This window comes from Mchenga conophoros, linkage group LG19 (genome assembly GCF_057382185.1).
Source record: "Mchenga conophoros isolate Kocher_MC1m ecotype Shallow Benthic linkage group LG19, M_conophoros_male_GT1.1, whole genome shotgun sequence".
NCBI lineage: Eukaryota > Metazoa > Chordata > Actinopteri > Cichliformes > Cichlidae > Mchenga > Mchenga conophoros.
The window spans coordinates 28593378-28619677 of record NC_140544.1 but is presented as its reverse complement, the minus strand read 5'-3'; the positions used below and the strand labels follow the sequence as shown (position 1 = coordinate 28619677).

Sequence of the window (26300 nt, the reverse complement as noted above, 5' to 3'; positions counted from 1 at the left end):
CGCGACGGAAATAAGAGGCACGTGACTCAACATCAACAGTGATCAGCTGACAAGTTTAGAGGAGGAGAGTTTGAGATGGTATCGTAACTCTGCGGCTCCCCGTCTCCTCTCAATCTGCGAGGGTTTTTTTTTTTTTTACACTAATAAATTTGTTTCCCGCTTCGGTTCCCCACCCACAATGAGCATCAACAACGATGTGGACGTGGTCCGTGAACGCACCGCCCAGGACACCGAAGAGACTGCACCGCTGTTACAGGTAAAACAACAGGCGAAGACCCAAAAGTGAAACTACGCTGAATGACTTGCTGACCTAAAATCTACAGTCTGAGACAGAAAATAAATGTGTTTCTGTCACAAGGAAGAATTTATGTGTTTTATATAACTTTATTTATCCAAGAGACATTTGACAAATGATTTTTTTTTTCTTCAAATCTGGCGAAGGGGTAGCAATAATTGCAACAAATCTAAAATCACAGTTCAATAAACATATTTTAAATGGTCCAAATTTAAAAAAATAAAAGTCAAACATCAACAGTGACTTTTTTTGTTTAATTTAATAATACACTGTGAATTACAGCAGTTAAAATGGCTGGTTTTTGTAGTGTTGTCAGTAAATCAGGCTGTCAAAATGTCCAGGAAAAATATCACGTGCTTGTTTTGAACTGCTTGTTCATCTGTTTTCTGCCTGTGTCAGCACTTGCAGTGAAAGTACACCCAACACCAGAACCTCTCTTTCTTCTTCTTTTTCCCCCCTCTCATGCTAATCTCTAACTTTGTTTCCTTTGGGCTTTGTCTTTTTTTTGCTAGTAAATTATGTCCAAAATTGAAGTAGACAAATATATGATTTTTTTTTTTAATATACTGGCATTATTTCAGTATTTCACTGGTTAAAAATCCAAAGGACCAGACAGGGCACAAGAGAGGTGAACAAGAGAGTGCTTGGAGACAAGTGACCAGGATGGACAGGATTAGAAAGGAGTACATCACAGGGACAAAGTCGGGACTGTTTGGAGGGAGGGATAGTGGCTATATTAGACCAAGGATATTGAAGATGGAGCTGCCAGGCAAAAGGGAAAGAGGAAGACCTCAGAGGAGACTATGGATGTAGTCAAGGACAGGAAGAGGGTTGGTGTGAAAGAGAAGCGTGATTTAATTACATACCATGGTTTCACAGTTAAATGGACAATTCTACTGTCAGTCCCTCATTTGAGGATGTTGTTGTGGTTATATTAAATCAGTTGTCCACATACACGCTGACAGACTGCTCAAAGCTGCTGATGAATCCTGCAAAAACTCTGCAGAAACCAAAGTGTCTCCATCTGCACCTCTTCAGAATGTGCCATTTTAATAGTGTGCAGGGGGAAATGGGGGAAAAACAACAACAAACCAAATTCATATTTCAGCCTTTGAACCACTTATTCTTTGATTTGATGTCAGACTAGATTAATTTAATGTTGTTTGCTGAAGCTACTTGAAGCTAAAACAGTGCACTGATAATGCAGATAAAGACTTTATTGTGACACAGAGACTATTTCAGTGCCCACTTAAGTGTTTAGAATTTTAACTTCAGACAAAAACTTTTTGACCTCACCCGTATTACAGCATTATATTAAAAATGACTGTTACAGTCATTTTTAAAACATCAGTAATGTATGTTTAGAGAGTTTAGAAGTTTTAGCTTGTCTGTCTAAAGGTAATGAGAGACTCTTTCTAGCTTGATTTTGTTAGTTTATGTGGCTGATTTCAGTGAGCAATATAGAGTTACAGTTCAAATCTAAGCAAGACATAGTGTGTGGTGTGTGTTGTTGATTCAGTGAGAGTATGTGAGGGTTACCATAAATTTTGTCATCGTGGTGTGAACATGCGGCTCAATCTGGACGTACACATGTTTGCAAAGTACTGAAAACAACATGTTCTCCCTCCTTTGGCTACTCTGTTTAGGGGTCACCACAGCAGATCATTTGCCTCGGTCTCAGCCTATCCTTAGCATCTTCCTCTGTCACACCAACCCTCTGCATGATCTCCTTGAATAGATCCATCAACAATCTGTGTGGTCTTTCTCTTTTCTCCTGCCTGACAGCTCCATCTTCAACATTCCTTGTCCAATATATCCACTCTCCCTCCTCTGCACGTCCAAACCAACTCAGCTTTGGCTCTCTAACTTTGTCTCCAAACATCCATCACAGTGGTTTGATTTCTTCTTGTTTTGCTTCCAACTGTGTTGAATTGTACCCTGTGCAAGCTGGGATAAGCTTTACCTCAGTGTGCCATGCTTTACAATAAACTCCAGCTACTTTGTATTTTTATTCATTTGGGGTCTTAGTTCACTTCCTGTCTCTCAGTACTGTAACAGGGGGGACTGCAACAGCCTGAAGGTCAATCTAAGCTTGTTGTGACACTGACACAAGAGTTGCCACTCGTTCTGTCCAGGATATCCCCCATTAGAGAGGTCAAGCAGTTTGGGCAGCTCCCCTTATCCTGAGCTCAGGCAGCTGTCCCACAGCCAGCAGCTCAAATCCCTCTCCATCCATTCCCATTTCCATTCCCTGATCCTCCATGCCACTGCTGTGCTCTTTTCATGACATCCATCATCAGGGCAAGCCAGTTGTTCTTAATACTGTCATGAGTAATCTTCCTGAGGCTCTTACAAAAATAATCAGATTTCTTCTGCTGCATCTTTTTCATGCTATTTATATTGTGTGTTATATGTGCAGGGAGCTGTGCTATCCAGAGCCAAAGGTGCCTCCTTCGCCTCCTCTGTGTTTAACCTGATGAATGCAATCATGGGCAGCGGCATACTGGGTCTAGCTTATGCCATGGCTAGCACTGGAATAGTTGGGTTTTGGTAAGAATCTTCTCGGTGCGTAAGGCAGAAAAATGCATGACTTGACCCCTGGTATCCCAGACGATATCTGGATTAGTTTGTTATAATTCCTATAGAGCATCTAAAACTGTGTCTCCCAGTGTTTATTTTTGCTTTACAATTTGATACGTGCTTGTAAAGATATGATGAGAAACGTTTTTTTCCAGTATCCTGTTGGTGCTGGTGTCCAGCCTGGCTGCGTACTCTATACACCTCCTGCTGAAGCTCTGTGACCAAACAGGTGGGTGGGATGCAGGGTAACACGTCTCTGTGGGTGTATCCAGGGGGCTTCATCCAGAGTTGTTACATTTAAACACCCTCACTTGATTTTTTTTCCCGTTCCATTTACTTATTATTTGCATCCTCATTGTGAGAAACTTCAGATGATGTTTAAATAATATTTTACAGGAGCAAAGAGAGGAGATAAAAACCAGATAATCCCATTTTTCCATGAAGAATTTTGTGATGTGATAGTCATCCTGACATCGTTTTCATGTCTGATTCTTCTTTTTTTCCCTCTTCTTCTTGGCTTTAGGTATCAATTCATATGAAGACCTCGGAGGGAAAGCCTTACAAAAACCAGGAAAAGTAAGTGTTGATTTTTGGATTGCTGCACATTTGCCCTGCCAAAAAGTTTTTACAAGTTTTTCCACCGTGACCAGAGAACTTGCTCACACTCACTGTCTTTTTAGGTTCTGGTTGGAATCGCTATTCTTATCCAAAATATCGGTGGTAAGTGAGCCCCCGGTTCAATGTGCAGTTACATACATCATTTCTGACATGCTGGACAGGAACTGATTTTTGTGGGTTTTTATAGGAGAAGGGTGGTGAAGAGGGTGAGGAGTGCTGCAGGGTCAGACTATGGTCAGTTTATTTTGGAGGTAGATAGCGCCTCCTGCTGGTGCCCAAATGGCTGGTGTTTTACAGCCACCCTCCTGTGTGGCTATTATCTCGATTCCCTGATAACCTCTGACCCTGCAGCCGCTGTCTCCTCCCCTGAGCCTGAAACATGACTTCTCCTCTAATTGATCGCTGATGGTAAACCCACTCCCACCGTCTGTGTGTGGAGTAGCCTAATGGGACCCCTCCCTTTATTTCCCCCACCCCCTCACTTCTCTCTCTCTCTTTCTCTTACTGTCATTCCTCAGCCACAAACCGTGCTTCCCAGACAGTCGAGAGCTGAGGTGATAGCTCCTCTGCAGTCATTAGTGGCACGGCTGAGTGGATTATTGCCGTGCCCTCTGGTATGTGTGCGGTTTTCCCAGCATGGGGGCAATATGTGTGACAGTGTGAGAGCCAGCACTCCAGCATGCATCTGTCTATACCCCGGGCTCCTTTTATAAGAGTGCAATTAGCCTCACTCTGGGTAAACATTCATCTGCACTGCCAAAGGCTGATGGGCCAATTGACCTTAATTACTGACCAGCCCAGGGCTCTCACAGCCGGCTTCGGCCCTTGTCCTTAATGAAATGAAAGTGGCTCTGGCCTTTGTTGAGCACACTCTGCCGCTATTTGCTGACCACACACAGAAGGTTTAGGTCAACTTTTCTTGAAGTTTACATACGTACTTATTATTCTAATACGTTTTCTTACCACTTGGCAACGCTTTCTCTTCACTCAGGGTTTTTTTTTCCCCCTCCCTGCTTTTTTTTAAAAGATGCAAATACTGTCCCACCAGCAGTTTCCACAGATGTGGTGTTATACTTACAGTAACCAGCTGCATCGAACGAAACCATTGCATCATGTCTGCTGTGTGTGATCTCTGTCAGCATGTCTTTATTTGTCTGTGGCTTAAAACGATACATATAATATAAAAAAAACTTTCATGCTTTCTTTAAGTTGACGGATGAACTCTCCCAGGGTACGTTTTTGATTAATCCGCTAAAAAAAACCCCGCAGCCTCAGAGTAACATCTTATTGACAGATTTGAGCGCTTACATAAAATGTCTGCAGTTATTCTCAGAGAGGGAATATCCGTGCGTCTGTGTGGGCCGAAGTGTTGCTGGGGGAATTTTCTTTCATAAACAAATACAGGATCTGGGGGATTAAGGCCAGGCTTATTTAACGGCAAGCGCAAGATCTGCCCTCCGAGGCAATAAGGGCCCAACTAACTCTGGCTAGCGTGGCTTCACAAATCTAAATCCCTTAACATTATCTCCCTTTATAACTGGCCACACACTGCATCTGAATACCAAACGTGCTCACTTCTGATGATGCTCTCTTCCCCCTTTCTTGCTTGCTTTCTTGTTTTTGGGGCTTCTAATACTCACAAAAAGTGAACCCCCCCCCCCCCCCCCCTCTCTCTCTCTGATTGGTTGCCTGTGCATACAGGGAAGTATCCTGTTTCCTAGTGAGGTGGAGAAAGGGGGAGAAGTACCTGGATTAGCGTCAGAGATCATTATTGTTAGCATTCCTCCCCCCTTCGCACTTCTTCGTCATGGCTGCTACTCGCGGTCTCCAGCAGTTGGAAGTCCTGCATAATGTCCGCTCCTCTATGCCAAGGGCTTTGCCGGTGATCCCCTTGAGCTGCCTGCCCCACCCGTTTGCATTGGAGCCGTAGTAACCCCCCCCCCCCCCCTTCCACCCTGCTATTTCCTCACACTGGAAAAACGCTCATCATCCTCACACAGCAGCTTATGATTGCTTGTGACAGCACACATTCATCTGCTGTTTTTATGATTTAGTAGCTTGGTGTGATTATGGGCTTTTTTTTCTTTCTTTTTTTTAATAAACACTCAATTTCTGAACCCTTTCTGTTCTCTCGCTTCTCAGCCATGTCATCCTATTTGTTCATCTTGAAGTCGGAGCTTCCTGCGGCCATCAACAGCCTCCTGAGTGCAGACAGCCCAGGGTGGGTATATCCAGCGCTGTGAGCTCCCTCGTTTGCCAAAAAAGAAATTCAGCTCAAAATCTGTCACAGCTGCGGGTTGAACAAAGTCATTCTTTTGAATTAGCTGCACTGAGATAAAGAATGAGTCATTCCTGTTCCCATGATGTTGTAGATTATACCTTTTGGCCTTTTTTAAATAAGTCAAATTTGACACTTGTGCGCCACAAAGCTACACAAACTGGAATTAGTCGGGCAATAAGAAGCGCATGAATAATGTCGGGGAAGCTCCCTCGCTAAACCAAAATACACTGCTAATGTTTTCTCTGTCTGTCGTGTAGCGTGAGGCATGCCCACAGGAAATGTATTCCCGATACGAGAGCCATTCATCACCTATCAGCAGCAGCCAGTGCCTTTCATTGGTCTGCGTGGACATGCCTGCAGAGAAGTCCTTGGCAAAGAATGTAACTTCTATCACTTTATTATTGGCCACACTGGTTTAAGCAAGAGTTGTAGCTGCTCTCAGCCCTATCCGTCAACATCTGAATCTTCCACACACAGCTGCTTTGTATTAGCGCTCTCCTTTCACCCCCACCCCCCAAAATCTCTCACACATGTTCCCCGGAATCAGACTGATACAAGGGGATATCAGTTTTGCCATTCTAATTACAGCTCACTGCTGAGGGAAACAAAACATTTCTGTTAATGAGCGGCTTTGAGATGTTAACAGACGCGCACATTCGATTCCATCAAAGCCCAAATAAATGAGTTGTTTTATATTAAAACGCGTTTCTTTTATCTGGCTCATTTATCATAATACGGCAGAGCGAAAACAAAGTCACGCTCAATCTTTTCTGCGCTGCTGCTAACAGACTGCGTGTGTCCCGCTTCTCTCATCGCGTTTAAATTCAAGGCCAAAGACACGGACAGCTGTGGATCTGGGATTGTGCGCGGCCAGATTTATGCTGATGTTCGAGATTGACTCATCGGCAGTCGTGCTCCGGCTTTAACCGAGAGCTATCCTGCATCTCGTTATAGCGTGAAATGTTCCACATTTCATGGTTCTTCTAGGTATCCTGTGACTTTACAGTAAGCCTGCAGCCTCCAGAGATCCCTTTTTCTTTTTTTTTTTACAAAAATGTCTGCAGGAATGAGAGCTTTTTTTTCTTTAATTTAAAGTGCTTCTTGTTGAAAAGTAATGTGCAAATAAACCGGCCTCGCCTTAATTAAGATTGGGTCGAATACTTTGTGTAAACTTGGCTTGGAGCAGACCTGATTGGACCAGAGAGAGTCCAGGTCAGAGCAGAGGTCTCGGTGACATCCAGTTACAGGGTAGAAACGGTGTAGATGCGGAGACAAATCCATCAGCGCCTATGGTAACGCCACAGCTGTGAAACTGCCAAACAGGGGTCAGTGGGTGTTGATGTTGTCAGAGCAGGTGCTGCTTGACTCTGGAAGCCCCCATAAAGAGCAGTGGAGCCAGTCCCTCACGACCCCCGCATACAACCCGCAGCAGAGAGCCGGGCAGCACCCACCTCGACCGACCCCGGTGGAGCCGGCATGCCTTCCACATGTGTCACCTCGAACGCCAAGCCCCCACCCCCCTCCTCCTCCTCATTTTACTCCCCGATCTCGAATGAACTGCCAAGGCTATCCCTCGGCAAAGGAAAATATTATTCCCCCTCTCCAAAAACCCAGCAAGTGAAATGTGGTCTCATCTGATGGAGCGACACAACGTTTGCATGTGAATTACATAATTGTTATGGTTTGCAAGAGCTAAAGCCTTTAATTCATACCACATGATGAATCTGTCGCTCTGTATTTGAGCACGAAATGGAGACAAATTTCCAGAGCCGGCCCATCTTAAGGCATGGAAGAATACTCTCTCCTATCCCTGACCTGATAATAAAACGTGGCTTAATTCAGTGTTAACCTGTAATAGTTCACTCCCTTGCTGTTTTTATTCATTCATTCATTTATTTATTTTCCAGAAATGCCTGGTATGAGGATGGCAGGCTGCTTCTGATCATAATCACACTTTGTGTCGTTCTACCTCTGTCATTGTTGCCTAAAATTGGTACGTTAAGCGATCCTCAAGCGTGTTATTTATTTTTTTCTTGTTTGGTTGCTTCTTGATAGATCTTTCTCCCGTCCTTACAGGCTTCCTGGGATACACTAGTAGTCTCGCCTTCTTATTCATGCTGTACTTTGCAGTTGTGGTAAGCTCTGACACGAACCTCCATACGTCCATCTGTTTGTTTGTTTGTTTTCATTTTTGACTTTATTTATTATCTCGTGTAGGTCGTGGTCAAGAAATGGTCCATCCCCTGCCCACTGCCCCACAATATAACGTCCCTTTCAGGTGCCTTCAAGGTAAGAACAGCATTTCTTTCAGCACATAAATACTCTTTTGAAAACAACACAGATCTGGTGCAGTATGGTCCAGAAGGTCACGGGCACGGGATTAAGAGGAAAGCCCAGGAGATTGAGCTTACTGATTGTGTCTGCACAGGCTGATGAGGACCAGAGAAGGCTGCACAGATCTGTGTATGGTAACTGATGCTGTTCCTGAAGGACAGGAAGTCCAGATAACCTTGCCTGATCCTGGAAATCAACTCTGACCTTTAGGAATTAAACAGACCATACAAAAAACCTGCTATGAGCTATATTAGAATACTTGTTTCCCTTAAGCTTGAAATTAAGCTTTACTATTTGCAGCAGCACTGCTGAACTCATCTCTTTCTAGAAATAACCGGCTCACTTTTTCCACCTTGTTTCTCCAGATATCAAATTCCTCTGACTCAGAGTGTTCTCCAAAACTCTTCGTCATCTCTAGTAAGGTACGTATAGGAAACCAGCGTTTTTCCTCGGCACTGAACACGCGGAGGCTTTGAGGTGGCAGTGAGAAGCTGTTAAACGTAGATCTGCTGCAGCTGCTCCACTGTGTTGACAGGTCACACTCTCACCTGTGAAGTGTAACCTGTACATGTGGAACTCAAGCACACTACGCAGCTGACACGTGACACCGATTTACACTTTCTCGACCGTTTCCTATAATGTGCTCACACGGCACTATAGATGTATACTTGCACGTAGTATAAGATGCATTTAGTGGAAGAAAAGTTCAGAAAGTTCTCACATTTCGATTTGCATCCTCACTCTTAGCAGCCCAAGCAGTAATTACTACTATGAGGACCATACCTTGACCCACCTACCTCCTCCCTCCAGTGTAACTGAGTAGGTTGTTAATTTGTTAATGACGGCTGTGCTCTGACTGATGTGTGTGTGTGTGTGTGTGTGTGTGTGTGTGTGTGTGTGTGTTTGTGTTGCAGAGTGCCTATGCCATCCCCACCATGGCCTTCTCCTTTCTGTGCCACACGGCTGTCCTGCCGATCTACTGCGAACTGGATCGGTCAGCTTCGCGTTTATTTCTACTATTTTTGCCTGTTTTCTGTCATATGTATCCAGTTATGACAGAAAACAGCTGCTTATATTAAACACGGCAAAGTTTCAAGTAGTTAGAGGATGCGTGAGTCAGAAGCTCAGGCTTTAGGCTCCTCTACATGCATTTCCTACAGTTTGCTTTCTATGTGGAGAGGAGGTTAAATGACCTGACTTAGGGGCTACACCAAGGCCCAGGATAGGATAATAAGATAAATTATAATTGTTATGTATCATTTAAAGATATTCTAAGTCTATGAATAAAATATGGAGCTGGAAATGACCATAATAGGTGCTTGTCACGTGAATGCATTATTATCGCTTTGTCTTTCAGACCTACCAAAGCCAGGATGCAGAAGGTCACGAATATCGGCATCAGCCTCAGCTTCTTGCTGTACTTTATTTCTGCGCTGTTTGGCTACCTCACCTTCTACGGTAAGTCATCAGGGACACTTTCATTCAAAGGAAAGCATTGTCCCATCTCTGTTTTCATCTTCTAACTTTTAGCTCACGTGGAATCCGAGCTGCTCCTCAGTTATGATGCATACTTGCCCCGGGACACCATGGTGATAGTGGTTCGACTGGCCATCCTCCTGTCTGTGCTGCTGACTGTGCCACTTATACACTTCCCTGTGAGTAGACCTGCTTCATCATGATGATGATGATGATGATGATGATGATGATGATAATAATAATAATAACGATGCTTTTTCCACACAGGTTTGTTTAGTGCTTCTTCTTTTTTCTTTTTTTACTCAAACTGTGAAACTGAAGAACTGAACTGAAAATACTTGAAGGCTTTGTTGATCATTTTTATGTTGTTATTGTGATCAAGATGGTTTTATTTTTCAGTTCCACCTTTTTACTCTTTCACTTTATCAATTTAAATTTATTGTCGCCTAGAAAATTCATCTGGCTCTGTTACTGTGTTACAGCTGCCAGAAAAGCAGATTACTTCACTTTCCTTCTTTCTGCTTTAAGACATTTAGTTGCAATAACACTCGAGTGCTTTCAGCTTGAATGGGTACTGTCTGTGTCTGTGTGCTTGCTGCAGGCCCGTAAAGCTGCAATTTTGATGCTTTTCGGGGGGCGTGCCTTTTCTTGGCTGATCCACATCGCTGCAACTCTAACCATCCTGTGTGTGGTGCTGATACTCGCCATCTTTGTGCCTGATATCAGAAATGTGTTTGGAGTAGTAGGTATGTGGTACTTTGAAAATACTTTTAACATATGGGAGTGGGGGGGGGTGTATATCAATAGATATTATATTGTTCATAAATTATAGATATATTTTTATTTCCTTACCTGTAACCTTTTAAATATGAACAGGCATTATAAGCTGCCAATATCCCAGTAGCCCACAGTTATTGATTGTACTGGCTAGAACTGCAGTATCTGCTTATACATAATTGATGGCTGGAGTCCTGCTCAAACAGTTTATAAATCTCCAATCATGAGCCTTTCCTGTTTGTTCCTCAGGATCAACAACATCCAGCTGCCTCTTATTTGTCTTTCCGGGCATCTTCTACCTCAAAATCAGCAGGCAGCCCCTCAGGTCCTTCGACTCTGTTGGGGTAAATGAGCTCTTCCGTAAATAGAAGATCTGGCGATGAAGTTGCATACATTATATTTTGAGGTAATCTGGTAATTATTTCGATTTTTTTCTTTTCTTTTCTTTCTCCTCTCTCCCCTTCAGGCTGCACTACTCGTGGTCTTTGGCGTGATTATGGGAGTCATCAGTTTCTGTGTTATCGTCATCACATGGGCAAAGAGCTCCTAGCCCCCTTCTGGTCTCCTCCCCCAGACCAACAACAAAACCAAAGAAAATGAAGCGCGCACCAAACAAACTGAAAGTTGAATAAATAAAGGGAACAGCATCGCCCCCAGGCATTTATTTATGATAAAATTATTCTACATTTGGTTTTTTTTTTTACGTTCTTTCCAATCTCAGCTCAATGTTTACATCTCCTGTACCGCACTGACCTTTGTACTGTACCAAATTCAGGGCAAGTCTTGTCTTTTTTTTTTCAAATCTGATGTGTGGGTTTGTGATACAAAGCTGTAAATTTACTTTAATGTGCTTGTTTTTTCATTTCTACTTGTTCTGTGTTTGCGATTTTTGCACTTTATGTAAATTATTGACCACCTGATGAAGACTACATCGAAGTTTACTGCTTTCCTAAATTTTGTATGTGACACTATATGTATTTGTAAACACAGTGGGTTTTATGAATCACATTTATTTTTTGGGGCATTTGTTTTGAGTGTCTTTGAGCTTTAAGCACTCTAAAATCAGGTAAAACTATTTCTGCTACATCGTCTACTGCAGTGAATGTGATAAAACCGGTGATCAGTTTGTTGGTTCATTATAGCGCACGCCATGTGGGCCTAATTTAAAATGTGTTAGATTGTATCAAATTGCCAGCACTTGATAAAAGAGACATTGTTTATGTAATGACATGTCAGTTTTGCTCTATTTAACCACTAAAATGTCTTTATCGGTTTTCTAGAAAGCTCATCAGTCAAAACATGTCTGCTTGTTTGATTGGCAGGCACACTGCTGACGCTGAGGCCCCGCTCCTCAGTTGTACTGTGGTTTTCAGCCTGTAGCTAATGAAAGCCACATGCTCTGTACGTTTCTAATCATGATGCTGTTTAGATTGTCTTCATGCTGCCTCTGGAACCTACGGCCACCCGACTGCTGCTTTTAATCTGAGGAATTAGGCAGGCTGGCCCCCGCCATCCCTGCGAGAAAGCAGCGGCTGCAGGATTTTCACGCCACCCTTTTTTCCTTTTTTTAAAACAAGGTTCGGTAATGCAGGGAATATCCCCGTGCTTCAATCCACCCCTCTTAAGGACACTCCCAGAAATAAAGGGCACCACAGCTGAACATATATATTTGGTTGTCATGAGGGGTAGAAGCAATGAAGTATGACAGCAGAAAAAAATACTGAAGTACATTTTTTCCAAATAATTGTAATAATTTTGGGCTTGAAGGAATAATTTAAAGAAATGCCAGTGAGAAAGTCCTCAGATAAAGGAGCTATAAATGAAGTGGGAAAACAACAGTGTTTCTGACAAATAGGAACAAATTAAGAATCCTGACCTTCTCCTGCACGGGATCATTTACAAACCTCTATGCTGAACGCAAAAGCAGAGCAAGATTGCCACCTGGTGTCAGACTGTGTCCACAGCAGTCCAGGTCGGCACCATTTCACAGAAACTCAGGCGTCCTATGTTTTATCAAAACCTAACTAGGTGAAGATAACCACATGCTCAGATATTTTTCCAGGTTTATAATGAGCTGGAAAAATGCATGTTAACTCAAACCAGAGCTGGGTTTTTTTGTTTTTTTTTAAATGGAGATCTGACTGGGTCCCGAGTCCTCGGGCCCAGAGGTGGGAGTGTTTTTGTTTAGTTAAACTCACTCACACCCTGGGCCCATGTCCAGCAGTATGACAGCACCATCTCCCAGGGTTAAAGGATGGAATGAGCCAGCAGAGGAGCGATGGTGGGCCGGAATTAAGCTCCTGCTGGCAGCCGCCACTTTTGTATTGTTTCAAGAGGCGTCGGCTGTGTTCTTTGAAAATCATTTTCTGTTGTTGGAAATCAGGAGAAGGGTGAACCTGGTGTCCTCACTTTGACCTTCAGCCTACTTTGCCCATCCTGTGTGTGAAAACAGGCTGGGAACCACTGGATTAGATATGCAGAAAGTATTATCTACGTTTCTACAGGTGGCTGGAGACTGTTATCAGTGTGTCTTCTCTCTCCCTCCCCTCACCCCACCCAGTCACGGCAGACAGCTGCCCCTCCTGAACCTGTTTCCGTCTTTATTTCCTGTTAGGAAGGAGTTTTTCCTTCCCGCTGTTGCCAAGTGCTCGGTCACAGGGAGTCGTCTCATTGTTGGAGTTTTCCCTGCGTTATTGTAGGGTCTTTACCTTACAACACAAAGCAACTTGAGGTGACTGTTGTTGTGATTTCGTGTCTTTATAAATTAAATTAAATTGAATTTTCTGTTGTGGTGGACATCAGAAACTGAAAATCTCAGTGCGGACAACATCTGCTTTCTGTTTGCCTGCATAATCTTGTTCAACAGGCATTCCTGGCTGAAAGGTGCTTCACATGAGCTTTTTAAATGCCGGTTGGCATGATGAGTGGCTGTCCTTGTTAGTCACGGTGGGGACTGCAACTCAGAAGAGATGCCATCAATACGCAAGTGTCATCACTGATGAAGTGCTCTCCATTTATTTATTTTTTCCCTCTTTCCTCCCATTCTCTCTGTTCCCTCCATCTACATTCACTCCATGCCGCTTTTCTGCTTTTAATCAATTTCCATGCTCTATCAGTAAACATGTTCTTTGTGTCACAGTAAGAGCATTCCTCACTCTGAGCACTCTTTCTGAAAGAGCACACGCTTTGGTCATAGGAGAATGTGACCCATTTATACTCCTTATTTCTTTATGATTTTTTTAAATATCATATTGCTTAAATAAGGCCTCAAAGCAGGAGAAAAACACGATTAGAGATCTTTATATGTGACATGGTGCAGTTTGACAACATCATCTGCTCCTGCTTTTCAGCTAGCGTGCTTCAGACAAGCCCGTGCTGCATTTGTAGATGAGCGATGTCCTTCAGCCCTTTCACCAGGGGAGTCCCCAAAGCTGTGTATTAACTGAAAACCATTGTGTGCAGCAAACTCGTCACTTTCTCGAATAAAGGGGAAGAACTGACTGACACACGCATCACCTGCCAGTTCACAATAAGGGCCAACACAATGACTAAAAAAATAAACTTGACTCCAAGATTGCAGTCCCTATATAGTCCTCGAGACACAATACACCTCTGTAGCAGAGCCGTATGTTTTCAGGACTGGAATCAAGGTCAAGAGTGAAAGAGGAGGTTTTATAAATAAACAAGGGAAGTTTTACAAGGAAAAGCTTTGTAGTGGTTTGTCAATTTGGCATGTAACGACCAGAGGTTGAGGAGTAAGGAAGAGCGCCGATGGAGGCCCAGTGGTCAGCAGCGCAGTGTGGGATTCTGTTTTTTTTGGTTGGGAGCAGGGGTTAGTTTGTGTCACTGCAATCCCATCAGCCCTGCGCTGAGCCTTTAATGCAGCCCTGACGCCTTTCTGGCGCAGGGGCCACGCTGCCTCACATCTGGAGCCAATTACCCTGGAGGGGCTGTGACAGGGCCCCCACCATCCTCTACTCTCTGCTCCTCTGTCCAAAGCAGCTCACACCACTCTCACAGTTGCATTCTTCTTTTCACAACATCATGCTTTATTTGTCAGTCCTTTTCCTCTTTCTTTTTTTTAATTTGAAAACCATAACCTCCTCTACACTCAGAATCCCCCCCCCCCCCCCCCCCCCCTAATAAGCTGATAAAGAAGAATAACAGGGTATGTTTGTGGCCGAAGGGCTTAAGAGAGCAGAGAGCACTACGTAATGTCAGAGTCTCTTGTTTGAGGCCGTGTGTGTGTGTGTGTGTGCACAGCCTTACCTGAGGAGAAACTGGGGTCTTGTGACTGGACTGTAGCACGGGGGTTAGTCCTGCTGCTTGGACCCGATGACTGATGAGGGTAATTGAGTTTGTGGTAGTGCAGCAAGCGTGTTAGGGGTGTAGACTGGCCCCGTAGGATTTCTCTCACCGAGGTCACAAGCGCTGGGAATGGGCTTCACCATATCTGGACCATACTCTTGTTAGTTCCCGCCCCACAGTTTGGCACCAATGCTATGGTTCATTAGCTGCAGCTATAGGGTGTACCTGGGCAGAGAGCCAGGGGATTGAGCTGTCCTGGGTTACACAGACATAAATTGAGAGTGTAGACTGTGAAGCAAATGTGGAAACTCTACAGGTGGCTGAAATTAAGCCATATACACAGAATCAGCCTGCTCTGAAAAAAGGAGGGGGGAGGCTTTTGGTAGCTGGCTTTGTGCTCGAGGCAATAAAATCTTGGCATTTTAAGGAGATACCTCAGTACGGTGGCCCCTAGAGACAAAGCATGTATAAACTCCAAAACACTTACAAATTCCAAATAGCACGCACAAACTCCTCAACACATACAAAATCCAAAACACATGCAAACTCCAAAACACATGCAAAATCCAAAACACGTACAAAATCCAAGACACGTACAAGCTCCAAAACACATACAAAATCCAAAACGTGCAAAATCCAAAACACGTGCAAAATACAAAACACGTGCAAAATCCAAAACACGTGCAAACTCCAAAACACGTACAAAATTCAAAACACGTACAAAATTCAAAACACGTACAAAATCCAAAACACGTGCAAAATACAAAACACGTACAAAATCCAAAACACATGCAAAATCCAAAACACGTACAAAATCCAAAACATGTACAAAATTCAAAACACGTGCAAACTCCAAAACACATACAAAATCCAAAACACATACAAAATCCAAAACACGTGCAAAATCCAAAACACATGCAAACTCCAAAACACATACAAAATCCAAAACACATGCAAACTCCAAATCACAACGGAAGTGCTCCAGGACGCTAGGGGCAGTGTTGAGCTCGATTTGTAAAATAAACAGCAAGTTTGTTGCAAACACATGGGCTCTAGTCTCCGTTGCGCTTCCCAGGTTGCCTAGCAACTATGATACTAACAGCTGGAAACGTGTCATACAACTTTTTTTGACAGAAATGAAGGAGAACATATTTTTTTTCATTTGTTTGTTTGTTTCTACAAGAGCTTTGTGTGATTTGATAAGTATCTGAGGCTGAGACCACAGGACAGTAAAACATGATTTTTGGGCTTCATTTCTGTACTGAACAGTCATTTAAGATTAGCTAGTAAATAACAATTAGCTAATGTTGTTCATGAGACTAAAGTCATATCACTTTGGTAATGTAAATATAATATGGACAATATTATGGTTATTATATTAGTCATTATTAGGTATTACAGCAGTGAACATGAACTCTTTGTCAAATACTGAGCTTCAGTACAGATTCAAGTTGCAGTTATTTACATGTCTTACCACCTTAAATCTTCACTCAAAGACAAGTATATAGGAATGACTGCCAAATTTATTTGCCACTGAAGCCGAAGGATGGCATCTGAATAAAACCTCTCTTGACATGCCTAGATGACATTAAAGCTTGGTTGGCTCTAAACTTTTTAAATTTGAATGAAAAGAAAACAGATTTGTTGGTGTTTGGACCCAGTGGCCCCTGTGAGTCCTCTTCCTTTCATTTGGAACCCCTGGAGGTTTATTTTAAACCTGTTGTTACTGCCCTTGGTTTTAAGTTGGACCAGTCCATTTTTATCATTTAAGGCGACTGGCAAGAGTGAAATCGTTTCTTTCTAGGCAGCACTTTGAAACCGTGATCCATGCTTTTATTTCTTCCCCTGTGGACTACTGTAACGCACTTTATGTGGGGGTCAGTCAGTTGTTACTCTGACATCTGCAGCTGGTTCAAAATGTATATTGACAGTGCATATATAGGTGTATCATATATAAGAGACAAATGTTGTTCCTTCAGTATCTTGGCATTACTAAATTTGGCTCAAATGCTTACATACATGTGTAAAAAGAAAATGTACAAGCTGTGAGCTGTTTAAAATCAAATCACTTTTATTGTCACATCACATGTGCAGGTACATTGGTACAGCACATGTGAGTGAAATTCTTGTGTGCGAGCTTCACAAGCAACAGAGTTGTGCAAAATACAATAATGTAAACAAGCAAAATACAAGAATGGCTACATCTGAAACTAATAAATATATGTACAATATATAATAGTATATGTATGTTTCTGATAAAATGAAGAGTAGACTGATGTATTAAATATTCCTTTATTGGGTGAGAAAATCAGACCATGTCATAACTGCTTTAAGTCATACAGAATAGATATCAGAGCTTTAAACAGGCTGACGTCTGCTAAATGGGTCAAACTGGGCAGAAAGTCTACAAACACATAACATCCTTATAGAATATGATGTAACACTATAGATCAACTTACCTCAGAATATATAAAGCATATAAACAATTACAGCAATATGATGCAACAAACACAGCAGTGCTACTGATCCAAAATACTCAAAGCTTCATAGAACTGAATCAAACATTTGTTTTTAGTTCCATTCTGCTGCTGATACAGACTTTAGGTTTCTGAACATTAAACTTGTTGCTGCCTTTCATAGTGCGTAACTTGAAGGCCCTGAGTACTTTCTCCCACACTGGAAACACTGGAATGATAAAATTATTTGAACATTACCTAATAAGACTGATTCAGGACAGACAATTAGTTATTTTAAACTTTTCTAGCAGTCCTTCACAAACAGGGAACAGTCTGTCTATTCTCTCCATCTGTCAGCTGCTGCTGGCTCTTCCTCCTCCTCTTCCTCACATACTGCTGAGATTGTCCTGGTGGATCATCAGGGGTGCAAAGCCTCACAGATGATGTAATGCAGTGGGTCCCTCAGTCTGTCCTCACTCTGGACACTTGCAGGTGTCACACATAGAAATCAAATGTGTGATAAGCTGCAGGATTCAAACACAAGTGTGACTTATAAATACATGTTCATACTTTTATTCCACAATCAGAGAGAAAGAAACAGAGAGAGAGTGCAGGACAGACAGACAGGTGACAGTCTCAGGTGTACACACTGCTACAAAACAGCACCAGAGAAGGAGGATTTAGTGTTTGTGTCATTACGAGTGCTAAACAAGAAGAGTTCCCAGATGGTACAGTGGACACATGTGTGACTCCTGTGATTAAAGCATCTTTCTTTCAGCTTAAGGAGTGAACCGTCAGCTGACTGACATGACTGACTTTAATTACGCATAAAATCATCACATTCTCTGTAAGATTAAAGTCAGCTATTGAACGGCGAATATTTTGAAGTGAAGGCTTTAAAACCAAGTTAGTACAAACGTCGCTAATGTCACATAACTTTCCCGACATGTTGCCAACAGTAATGTTTTAATGTTCTTCATTATAAAAACATTTGCGCATAAATAAGTGACATAATATTCAGTACTTACTTCTGGAAGTTTACTCTTCGTCCGCTCCGCTTCCGCCGTTTTTTTTCGGCAAAATTATCCAAACCACCGCCGCGCTATGAAGTCTGGGATATGTTGGGCCATGAAGGCTACACAGACCCATCCTTAAAATTCAGGGAAATTAAGGACGCATTTGAGGGCCGCATTTCGAGCAGCCTTTGAATTGGGACAGTCTTTGTCGTGTCGCTGTGACATAATCGGCCTTAAAATGCGGCCTTTAAGGCTGCAGACCCCAAATCCGGTCATTGGTACTTCCTGGCTTGTGTAGTTACTAGGTAACAAAAGCTCAACACTGCCCCTAGCGTCCTGGAGCACTTCCGTTGTGTTTTGGATTTTGCATGTGTTTTGGAGTTTGCGCGTGTTTTGTATTTTGCACGTGTTTTGTATTTTGTACGTGTTTTGTATTTTGCATGTGTTTTGGAGTTTGCACGTGTCTTGGATTTTGTACGTGTTTTGGATTTTGCACGCGTTTTGTATTTTGTACGTGTTTTGTATTTTGCACGTGTTTTGTATTTTGTACGTGTTTTGTATTTTGCATGTGTTTTGTATTTTGTAAGTGTTTTGGAGTTTGCACGTGTTTTGGATTTTGTACGTGTTTTGGATTTTGCACGCGTTTTGGATTTTGTACGTGTTTTGTATTTTGCACGTGTTTTGTATTTTGTACGTGTTTTGTATTTTGCATGTGTTTTGTATTTTGTAAGTGTTTTGGAGTTTGCACGTGTTTTGGATTTTGTACGTGTTTTGGATTTTGCACGTGTTTTGTATTTTGTACGTGTTTTGTATTTTGCATGTGTTTTGTATTTTGTACGTGTTTTGGAGTTTGCATGTGTTTTGGATTTTGTAAGTGCTTTGGAGTTTGCATGTGTTTTGGATTTTGTACGTGTTTTGTCTTTTGCATGTGTTTTTTATTTTGTAAGTGTTTTGGAGTTTGCACGTGTTTTGGATTTTGTAAGTGCTTTGGAGTTTGCACGTGTTTTGTATTTTGTACGTGTTTTGGATTTTGCATGTTTTTTGTATTTTGTACGTGTTTTGTCTTTTGCATGTGTTTTTTATTTTGTAAGTGTTTTGGAGCTTGCATGTGTTTTGGATTTTGCACGTGTTTTGGATTTTGTAAGTGTTTTGGAGTTTGTACGTGCTTTGTCTCTAGGGGCCACCGTACCTCAGAAGTGTGTGTTCATGCCTTTGTGTGTGTAAAGCATGCACATGTCTAATGTATATGTACACATGAAGCTCACAAGTCTGTGTGTTCTCAGTCTCTGGAGTCATGGAGAGCTGCAGACGTCTCCCATGGGTGCATAAATTCACGATTTGGCCGTGACAGCCTCTTCCAGAGAGAGAGAGAATGTTAGGCTGGAATGAGGGGGAAGCCATGCAGGGCAAAGAGCCACTGAGTTGGCAGACAGAAGGAGAAAAAGAGGGGGAACTGCTCATAGAACAAAGAAAGAAAACAAATCATCCTGAGCTGTAAAAGTGCCATCTCTCGTTCTGGGGTAAAATATGAGCGAGTGGAAGAAAAATAGATTTTTAAAGTTTATCATAAGAGGGATGTGAGCAGAAAGGAAGAGGAGGGGGTGGAAGATGAGGGGGATCAATGGATTAAACAGTCTTACTCTGCCCTCTGCTGGACAGTTCAACAAAACAACATTGAGGCTTTGCTGAAAGCAGGAACACTCTTATGACCTTTCTCAAACTGTGCACAGAAATAGAACTAAAATACCCCGACTCTAACATGTATTTTTAAAAAAAAAAGCCATGTGAGAATACCTGAACATTTGCTCCTGCTGGTCGGGGTGATCTGCAACAAAAATTTAAAGGGGCAAAATGTTTTATTTTCAACCACCAGCTTTGAGATTCCTGCCGCTGATTGCTGTAAGTGCACTGACACTTTTTGCACTGAATCAATCTGCTATCGGCCCGCTTTGGCATTACGACCTTCTCTTCTCAGTAAGGTCATGTCTGAGAGGCCGTTTACAAGACATCCTGGATTCAGGGGATGTGCAAGTTCTGGGACCCCAGCCCTTTATTTATAACAGCTGGACCAGAGAGATGTGGAGTCCTGACATTTGGCAGAGTGGGGTGAGAGGTCAAGTCTAACACCAATAAAGTGAAGACTTTGATCGTGGCATTTATGGATAGAGGAGGTACAGCACCCTCAGAGTGGGAGAGAGTGGTGTTTAAAGAATAAAGAAAAAGAGCACTCCTGCAGTTAGGTGAACCAGCCGGTCAAGAAAGAAAAAAGAAAAAGAAATTAAGTAGCTGAACTTTTACTTTCATTTCAGGATTTATTTTACAGCCCATTGCCTCCTGCTGGTTCACTGAGCCCAGTCAGAGGATGTCAACAAGCACAGATGTGCATGTAATAATAATTTGAATTACTGCTTTTTTGTGTGTGCTGTAAATATTGAGGAAAGTGCAGCTTTAATTCAAGAGGTTTAACAAAAATATTGCATTCCCTGTTCAGGAAATGCAGCCTTTTTATATACAGACTTTATAATTTTCAGGCACAAGTGCTATTTAAGTGCTTGCTTGACTGACAAGCACTTTCATGGCCAAGTGGAATCTGTTCTCTCATTATTCCATGACAAATTAAGCAGATAAAAATCTGTAGTTGTTAAGTGTTAACACAGATAGACAAATACATGTTTAGCACAGCAAGTGCTCTCAACATGAATGTCATGGTCCCCGTGTCTCTCTGGTTGGCCCACGCTGGCTACAGGTTTTGTTGTTGTTGTTTGTTTTTGTTTTCTTTGTCTCTCATCCTCCTCTCTGCCTGGGCGGAGCTTGTTACGGGCTCTCGCTCTTGGCCCACGCACCTGTGTGATTGTGTCCACCTGCTGCTGATCTGGCTGATTTCCCCAGCTGCTATTTAAGGCAGTGGCACAGAGCAGCTCACCGCTCCTTGAACCTCCTGAGTTCGTGCTCTCGGCATTTTCAAAAGAATGCCCTGTGTGTATTTTGCTGTGGAACTAACGTTAACTTCTGTGTGTAGATATCCCTCTTCTGGACCAAATCACGGGACCTGCCCGGGTGTGGCAGCGTGTGTGGAGTTTTGGAGCGAGTGCGGCTGAAGAGGAGTGCGTGTGTGCGGAGGAGCTGTGGCGGTGACTGTGTGGAAGAGGAAGCGTGTGTGTGGATTTCCCCCCTGCTTCTCTTCCTGGAGCCCTGGACCCCCCTCCCAACTCACTGTACATATATATATAGCACTGAGGTGATCCCTGTTGTAAATAAATCTCCTTTTGTTCTCTGAGAAAGAACTGTCTGCGCGTGAGTCCGTTCAGTAGCCATGACAATGAGGTCCAAAGATATAGGTAAAGGTGGCCATCATTAGTCTGAAACACCGGAATAAAACTATCAGAAAGATAGTAAAAGCTGGGGTGTCTGGGGGTGGGCGTCCGGGTACACACCAGCTCACTCCTTGGCGGCCGCTTGTCGGGGCCTGGGGCTCGCTCGGGCCCCTTTGGAGGTGGGGTGCCCCCGGCCTCTCGGCCTGGGGCTCGGTCACTCAGGCACAGCTGGGGGCCGGCGGAGCTCACGGGCGCGTCACTGCAACTCCCCCTGACTTCTGCTCCGTGGCTGCTGGGCGAGCCCTCATCTGGGACTCTCCTCAGCTCTTACTGGGACAGTGGCGCGGCTGCCCCTCTGTTGGTCTTCCATGGTCTCTTGTGTTCTGGGGGCCTCTGGATGTCTGAAGTTTTGATCTCCTCCATACCCGCTTCACACCCTGGAGGACGGGGCTGTGGCCCCCCCACACTTCCTAGCAGATCATTACATGGAGAAACCTTTGGAATGCAAGCATGCTGATCCACACAGGTATGCACACATGGGTATTCACAGACGCGGACTAAAGCTTTCTTGGCTGCTGCCTCAAAGCACACTGTGCGCTGTCTATCTTGCGTGCTGCACAATATCGTTTATTATTTAGTAAATATTGATATCTATGACTAGCTAGTTTATTGTGATGGTGCTTTGTTTTCTCTATTATTATGTTGCTCTTTGTTGTTTGCTGTCTCCTCTGTTTGTTTGTTTTTTTTCTTCTCCATACAGGTGACCCAGGAGTTCTTTTTTTTTTTCTCTCTCTTCCCCCCCCCTTCTCACCGTCTCTTCTCCCCTTTGGTTTTCTTTCTTTCTCTCCCCCTCTTTCTCTCATTCATTCCCCCTGTCCTATTTATTATAAAAAAATTAAAAAATTAAAAAAAATGACAAAGGATGAACTGAAGCTCTGCCATCACGTAATGTCGCATACTGCTGTTTCTGATGTCATTTAGAGAAAAAAAAAAAAAAAAGAAAGATAGTAAAAGCTTTAGGAGCGGCCAAATCAACAGTCTGGTGCATTCTTATAAAGAATAAATGCTCCTATACGGCTCAGCATCTACCTGGAAACCACAGAAAACAACTAAAATGGATGATTACAAATGCTTTGCTTGGCTAGAAAAAGCATTCACAACATCTAACCAAGTCAATAACACTCCCATGGAGGCATGTGTATCATTGTCTACAATCATGAGAAGCCCTTGTGAATATAAATGCAGTTTATACAATGAGGTGGAAAGCACTGGCTTCCCCGAAGAGCAAGAAGGCCAGATTAGACTTTGCAAAAAAGCATCTAAACGGCCTGCACAGTTCTGAAAAAAAAAAAATATATATATATATATATATGGACAGATTAAATCAAGATTAACTTGTACAATTCAAATGGGAGTATGGAGAAGAGAAACAGCTCTCCTTAACATACTGTGGCAGGAGTGTGGTCTCTGGTATGCTGCAGTGGAGGGGTGGGGACAGGTGTGTGTGCTGTGACTGATGACTCTCTCTCCCTATATAGAGTGATGGCAGAGACTGACGGGGTGTGTGTGCAGTGGAGGAGCTACAGAAGGAGCTGACTCCTTGCTCGAGTGCCTTAGTCACAGCGAACTGCTAAACAAGCGAAATAAAGAAATGCAAAAACACGTCAAACACTGTGTCTGTCGGGTGCTTGCTACACATGCCGTCTGTGATGGTGGGGGCAGTGTTAGGGCATGGGTATGTATGGCTGCCAGTGGAAGCAGGTCCCACTGTGGCTGCTGATAGAAGTATCAAAATGAACTGTGAGGTGTGCTCAGATTCAGTCAAATGCTGCAAACTGACTGGACAGCAATTCCTGGTGCAAATGGATAATGACCCAAAGCATACTGCAGAAGCACCCAAGAGTTTCTCATGAAATGAAAGAAGTGAGTCAATTCGGTCACATGATCTCTGGCTAATAGAGCGTGCGTTTTAGTCAACTGGAGACCAAAATACCCACAAACCAGCAGCAACTCGGTTTGGCTGACATAGCATCTCAGGAGACGAAACACAGCATTTGGTGATGGGTTCTAGACGTCATGGAGTCATGAAATATTAAAAATGATCCTTATGGAGCTTGGGATGGGGATTGGTTATATGCTGTTCAGTAGTTCTCAAAAATCATCCAAATTGTAATGGCCTGAATGTATTGAGGTATGTCTTTGTATCGTTTGGTACTTGTTTTATTAGGCCTGATATGTCAAACTGCATGTAAAAACTCTATAAATAAAGAGGGGGGAAAGAGCCTTATGTATAAAATTATGTTAGTTTGTCTAATTAATTTTGAGCTTCTGAGAATGACAGGCTCTATGTAAAAAATATCTGCAATTCTTAAACAGTCAATTAAAGCTGAAAGTCTGCACTTCAATCAGATCTTCAGTCTTTGATTTCAGATCCCCTGCGGTGGTGCACAGACGCCAAACTGCATGAAAATACGTCACTATGGCTCTAACTGGAAGCACGATACTTCCTGCTTGCTTGTTTGGTTTAAATTACATTAGATTTTTGAAATATTTCTCATCATAACGTCCAACAATACACTAAATAATAAATATCAAGTCTCGTTCCAAACTGGTCTGTTTGATTGATTTTTACTTGGTGTGTCCTGATAAAATCCATTAAGGCTCTAAATATAAAGACAAAAAGTAGAGCTTTGCATACTTACTTATGTGTCACGTCTCATGTTCGTTTCAGGGTGTTTCATTGTATTTACTGATCTTTCATGGCCATCTACTGGATGAAGAGCAAACTGCAAACATAAAACTATCAATACACTGTGTAAAAGTACATCCAGTTCTTTATTTATTAGTTATTTGCATTGTTTTTCTTTAATTTAGAAACAGATTTTTTTCATTTGTTGTATTTTTTTTTTCCACTTCTGCAGAAGTGCAAGGCTAAGCTGTTGTCGGGAGCTCTGATGCGAGGGTAGATTTTCTTTGTTGACAGCCTGTGGTCAGCTTATCTGTGCTGGTTCTGATCAGAACTAATCAAGCCTACTCTTTATGGTTTTAGCAAGCTTTAGATTAAAGTATACTTAAGCAGCTGTTACACGAGCTATGACAACTGCATGTAAAAAGTAGCCAGTCAAGTCTGACAAAGAAAAAATCTCTTTTAAATCTTTTTAAAGCCTGATAAAGCCCTTGAAGTTATAAATGAGAAACTCGGACTCTGTAGTGCACGATAAGAGCCAAAGGGGCGATATTTCATCACAGAGTGAAGGACAGGTGAAGCACCACAGCACCTTACACAAACAGAGTGTTGCATCATGGTCTATATAGTACCAGACTCCATTTTTTTCTACACAAAGAACTACAATACAACCACGTGACACACCAACCCGACAGTGACAGGTTGAGAGGTTTGCTGATGTGTGTGTGTGTGTGTGTGTGTGTGTGTGTGTGTGTGTGTGTGTGTGTGTGTGTGTCAAATGTTATGCGGAACTTGTGCCTCCTCCCCAGCATGCTGTCGCTTCCTATTTACTGAAAGCATTTGAAGCAGGTTCGCACCGATACTGGCTGCAGCTTTTTGCGCTCACAGTAAACGCGCTGCACAGACGGTCAGCACAAAAACTTTTAGGTCAGGATGAGCTGACACCAAGAACTGTGAACAGATTTGGTCGTTGTTGACCTGAAGTGAGCGTGAATGACTTTTTCTCCATATTGTTTTTAAAATATTATTTTTAATTTGCCTGCTGTCTTTTTAACTTAGCGCATATATAAGCTTAGTAAACATGAAGTTTAACGGGTATCTAAAGCTCCGGATCGGCGAGGCGGTGGATCTGAAACCGACTACCTTCTCCCTCCGCCACTCTGTCATCTTCAACAAGGCTCCTCCAGCCATGGACCCCTATATTGTGGTGAAGGTGGACGACTACAAAATTGGGCAGACTCACACCAAGCAGAAAACCAACATGCCCACGTACAACGAGGAGTTCTGCCTCAACGTGAACGACGGCAAACAGATCGAGCTGGCTGTTTTCCACGACACTCCAATCGGATATGATGACTTTGTGGCCAACTGCACCATTCAGTTCGAGGACCTCATCGAAACTTCCAACACAGGGGAGACTTTTGAGGGATGGGTAAGTTTTAGGGTTCCCTTGTTTTTTTGTTTAAGTGAAAACTGTCATTTAATGGCTGTTTAAGTGTTATTTCTTCCATTTAAATTTAGACCATCCTTTAACCATAAACATGGGTGGATTCGTCTGTCAGGATGCCCTGGGGCACAGATGTGCAGCTGGCCACACACCACTACATACACCTCACAATATGAGAGCAGGCCTGTGGTTTCGTACTGAGAACAGTGCCTAATAATAATAATAATAATAATAATAATAATAATAATAATAATAATAATAAGAATAAGAAGAAGAAGAAGAAAAATAAAATGTTTTTATTATTAAAGTACACACACCTCCAAGCAGAGTTTATTGGTTCAACCCGGAGCCAAAAACGCCTCAGATCCAATGACAGTATGATGGCATTTCCTGCCATCATACATTGCCTTGGAAAATTAAATAACAGCCAGAATCAATATACCTGAAGGTCCAATACCAACAATACTTAGTATTTCCAGCATGATCACTCACATCACTTACAGCTGCCACATACCCAGACATGAACCAGTTCCTGTTTGCTGGAGCAGTAACTGACCCAAAGTTTCTGCCTGTCCCATCTCATGTAGCTTTATTGTAGTATATGTATGAGAAATAATGCAAAGGAAGAGACTTTTACAATTCTTTATAATACAGAAACTTTAGTGTCAAAAGCTCTTAAAGAAATTTATCACTGATCCACTTTTAGTTGGTA

General features: G+C 42.6%; 2 protein-coding genes across 2 annotated transcripts in view; both read left to right on the top strand.

Annotated features, from left to right (window-relative positions):
* Window positions 1-51: 51 nt before the first annotated feature.
* Window positions 52-11586, top strand: slc38a6 (solute carrier family 38 member 6). The gene is made up of 16 exons (XM_085257522.1): window positions 52-256; window positions 2715-2845; window positions 3031-3104; window positions 3399-3451; window positions 3556-3595; window positions 5636-5714; window positions 7682-7767; window positions 7851-7909; window positions 7992-8063; window positions 8474-8530; window positions 9023-9102; window positions 9466-9566; window positions 9639-9763; window positions 10186-10330; window positions 10611-10705; window positions 10828-11586. The coding sequence occupies exons 1-16, from the start codon at window positions 179-181 to the stop codon at window positions 10909-10911; spliced, it is 1359 nt and encodes a 452-aa protein (XP_085113648.1). The 5' UTR covers window positions 52-178; the 3' UTR covers window positions 10912-11586.
* Window positions 11587-24985: 13399 nt separating this feature from the next.
* Window positions 24986-26300, top strand: part of prkcha (protein kinase C, eta, a) — a 29098-nt gene continuing 27783 nt past the window's right edge. The window contains exon 1 of the mRNA XM_085256603.1: window positions 24986-25573. Coding sequence (XP_085112729.1) covers window positions 25223-25573 — 351 coding nt within the window. The 5' untranslated portion in view covers window positions 24986-25222. The remainder of the gene's footprint in view (window positions 25574-26300) is intronic.

What these genes read in the sequence shown, in the direction of transcription:
- slc38a6 (XM_085257522.1), top strand. Translation starts at nt 179, where the DNA reads ATGAGCATCAACAACGATGTGGACGTGGTCCGTGAACGCACCGCCCAG. An exon ending in TCTTATCCAAAATATCGGTG is followed by an intron (nt 3,596 to 5,635) that starts GTAAGTGAGCCC and finishes CTCGCTTCTCAG; the next exon opens with CCATGTCATCCTATTTGTTC. An exon ending in ATCTACTGCGAACTGGATCG is followed by an intron (nt 9,103 to 9,465) that starts GTCAGCTTCGCG and finishes TTTGTCTTTCAG; the next exon opens with ACCTACCAAAGCCAGGATGC.